Source organism: Acanthisitta chloris, unplaced genomic scaffold (genome assembly GCF_000695815.1).
Source record: "Acanthisitta chloris isolate BGI_N310 unplaced genomic scaffold, ASM69581v1 scaffold8169, whole genome shotgun sequence".
Classification (NCBI taxonomy): domain Eukaryota; kingdom Metazoa; phylum Chordata; class Aves; order Passeriformes; family Acanthisittidae; genus Acanthisitta; species Acanthisitta chloris.
This window is the reverse complement of record NW_008689753.1, coordinates 194-4,007: the sequence shown is the minus strand read 5'-3', so window position 1 is coordinate 4,007 and position 3,814 is coordinate 194. Positions and strand designations below refer to the sequence as shown.

Genomic DNA, 3,814 nt, shown 5'->3' with positions numbered 1-3,814 from the left:
CTGTGGAAAGAATGGTGAAAATAAGTTAGGAATTTTATTGCTTGATTCAATATCTGATCTATATTTGAGATCACGAATTACACTTCAGTTCATAGGACTATGAATTCACATACACAGAGGAAAAAGCAGCACAAAGGTATCTATCCCTGCTCACATTACCATCTGCATACTTGATATTATTTTGTTCTTCATCACACTCCACTGTAAGCTGCAGCATGTTAAAAATTACTGCTCTTTACTTCTCCGACACCTAGAAGATCCTGAGAGAGCTTAAGTTTACTGGTTAGAAAAACATGAGGTCGCCTTGATAAATGTTCACATGAGATTTGGAACATCAATTTCACAAAAGACAGAACTGTAACAGTTGTTTATGTAAGCACCGGTGCACATCCATCAGCTGCAAATCAAAAATGCAGAAAAAATTTTTTAATATTTTTTACGATCAATAATGCAATCTTTCACACTGTAACTTCAAATAGTAAAGACCAAAACCCACGTCTGCTCTGCACTGAAGCTGCTGCACTTCGTGCTGCACTCACTAGATGGCACGACAGGGATGCTATACTGGATTACTTCAAAAAAATGATGTAGTTTTCCATTCGTTTTACAAATCCTTGTACTTTAAGTATTTTCTATACCCTGCCTAAGAATTCACTTCTTTTGAAGCTATGATGTAGAGGCTGTGACTAATTTCTGTAGAGAAGAAGCAGTAAGGAATTTTTTATTACACAGATCTAAGCACAAACTGCTATTTGAAAAGTCAATCAAATGGAATTAAAAAATGTTTAGACAGTTTTCATCCTAAAATAACTTAAATTCAGCATCAATATATAAACTGTATGGTAGAAGTAAAAATGGCTTATGTTTCACCAGGACAGTAAGGCATCAGCAACAAGAACTTTTTATAAAATATCACTGATATGCTAGCAACAAAGTAGGGACGAGCACCCATCCCCAGCCTTCTACATTAGCTTAAACAAAATCTGCCTAAGGAACCCTTTCTTCCTGAGAAAAACACAATAAATTAGATGGTAATTCAAATTAAAGTTAAATTTCAATTGTAGTTTTTTTATTTTGAATTTTATAAAAACCAACACACTAAAAATGCTTTTGAGAACCAAAACCTACTGCCTTGTTTACTATCCATTTGCTTATTTGTTTTTCTTTAAGTTGTTCCCTCTGCCTCTCCAAGTTGTTTTAAGCCATTCAGGGAATACTTCCGGAATGAAAAAAAACCAAAAAACTGTTAAAAAGTAGCATTAAAATTCAGTAAGTTACTAAATAACATTTTTTTAATTTCTAACATTCATGCTGCCCATGTGCTCAGAACTTCAATGTGAAATTAATCTTGTAATTGCTGCAACTCCTGTTGTTTTGTCACTAGGAAGAATTGTTGATAAAAAGCTTTATCATTTAAAAAGGGTATTTCCAGTTAGTTTGCCCAGTAATTTCAGCTATTCACACAAATACACACGTATGCACAGCAAATGTAAGACAGCCAAAGAAACTTTACGAAATCTGCAGGAAACAGAGGAAAGGGAAAGGCTGATATTTGTACCATGTGCCACTTCCACAGGAATGCTCAAAACATGTTTAAAGACGAAACCACATAACTGAACTACATCACAGAATGCTTTGGGTTGGAGGGACCATAAAAATCAGCTAGTTTCAATTCCCCTGCTATGGTCAGGCACACCTTGCACTAGACAGGGTGGAACTCCTCATTGAAATGATGTTGCATCACTTGAAGACCAAGGCCTCTTCCCTTGGGAAGATAATCCTGTTACTGAGTTCTGACACATCCTACATAAACTTCATCCCAAAAGGTCAGGAGCCACAGGACAGACAGCTAGAAAATTGTTTTCAACAGTGACACAGTTCTAACAATCTCTGTTAGAAAACATTGTTTAGAACTAATTTGCTACCTAACCTGCTCCAAATAAAGCAACACTTGCATTGCAGTCTGACTTCTGTTGAGAGTTACTTAAGCTCCAGTTTTTACCAAAAAAATAAAATCTAAATACCAACAGTAACTTACAATGTAAAATCTGCACTGGAATTTCTGCAGTTGCTTAATCGGGGAAAAAAGAACTTAACTGACAATAAGCAAAACTCCTAAAAAGTACTCAAAAGGCACATCTTTGAAGTCTTCGGAAACCAGCAGATTTCTGCTTTCCATACCAGAACAGGTTTTAGGTTACCTGTACCACCAGCCTAACAGTCCTAAGGCATATACTAATAATCATTGAAAGCTCTGTCAGCAACTGCTCTAGAATCTGCCAAATACTCTGTTTTACACGACACTGAATTCAGGTTTCTGCCTGGACAAAGTTCAGTGCTGTTGGAGCACTTCCAGTGGGCTGACACAGGCTGCAGCACTGACCCAAGGCACTGAAAACATTTAGGAATTCACCACAGCTGCTTGTGTGAAAGGTCCTGAGAAGTGCTAGAAACAGTCAGTGACTGTCCGTGTTGATAGCAGTATAAATACCATCTGGCCTCTTCTGGGGGCCTGAATGCCCAGCTGGGTATAGAGAACATAGAGTCATTGTACCATCAGTCTATAATAATAATATGTTCTGTGAGCAATTTTTAAAGTATTTTCTTCTTGTATCCCTATTTCAGCACATACCTGAAAGCTTGCTGTTCTGCTCAGGCTTCCCGTGGAATTCTTTAGCCTGATGAGGGTGCTGTTCATCGCAGTGAGACTTCAACACCGTCTCCATCACAAAACAAATCTCAAACAAAAATCTCAGATGTTGAGGGCCACTTCTGGACACCTGGGGGAGCAAGCACATCTGGTAAGACACTTCCTGGCCCTGCACTCAGTTCCTAAGATGAGGTTTAGGGAGTCTAAGGAGTTCCTCTGTGCTACCTAAAACAACAAAGTGTCATCCATCACCCCAGACAAATACTAAACCAGTAAACCCACTCCATCTCTAGTAAGAGGGAAAAGGGGGGAAGGGAAGGAAGACTGCAGGATAAGCTTAGATACAAGTGATTTTCTTTCATCTCTCACGTTTCCTCATTCACATTAAAGCATTGTCTTTTCCCTGAAGCTGGCTTTGAAAGGCAAGGAACTGATGCACACAGAAATAGCTGCATTGCACGCTGCAACAGCTGCAGAAAGACAGAAAACTGAAAAGAAATTATGAGAGAAAAAAATATTTTCTCAGTATGAGAGATTTTCTCCCTCCTAGATAAGATCAAAAAAAGGCATAATTATTTGTGGCACTCCCACCATAACAACAAAATACAGCACAAGCCTATTCTGAAACGCTTCATCCCAAATCTTGGAAACACTAAATAAAAATGTAAATTAGTAAAGTGTACTAATATTGTACAGTCAAAAAAAAAAAACCCTGAAAATTCTATTTCATGAGCAAAAGACTGGCAGGGAGCTGTGGGGCAGGGTGGTGAGCAAGCCTGGAAGCACCACCTCTTGCAGTTGCCCAACACTGGTTCCATTCAAAAATCCTCATTACTTTGCCAAACTGTCAAGAGTTCTGGATAAACTTTTCCACATGGGAAAAACATATTCTGAAAAACTTCAAATGAAACGACTCATCTGTTTCAGCTACGGAGCTAAGAATACATTTCATCCCCAAAGAATTCAAGCTACTTTTAGTCTGTCATCCTTGTGCAACAGCGCAGGGGACAAGCAACAGCCTCCTTAGCTGAGGGAGCTTTGCAGGAGAGTGGGAGTTGGAAACTCACGGAATGGGATTAAAGATACATCGCTTCTCTTGCTGAGCAATCAGATCACCCTTTTCCAAACCAAATACCACAGCCCAACCGGCAGCACCAGCAGTGC

The 3,814-nt window shown here is 38.8% G+C and overlaps 1 protein-coding gene across 1 annotated transcript in view; it reads right to left on the bottom strand.

Moving 5' to 3' along the window:
* CDC7 (cell division cycle 7) overlaps nt 1-2,726 on the bottom strand; it is a 14,312-nt gene extending 11,586 nt beyond the window's left edge. The window contains 1 exon segment of the mRNA XM_009081540.1: nt 2,603-2,726. Within this exon segment, the coding sequence (XP_009079788.1) occupies nt 2,603-2,726 (124 nt within the window).
* Between the last annotated feature and the right edge of the window lie 1,088 nt (nt 2,727-3,814).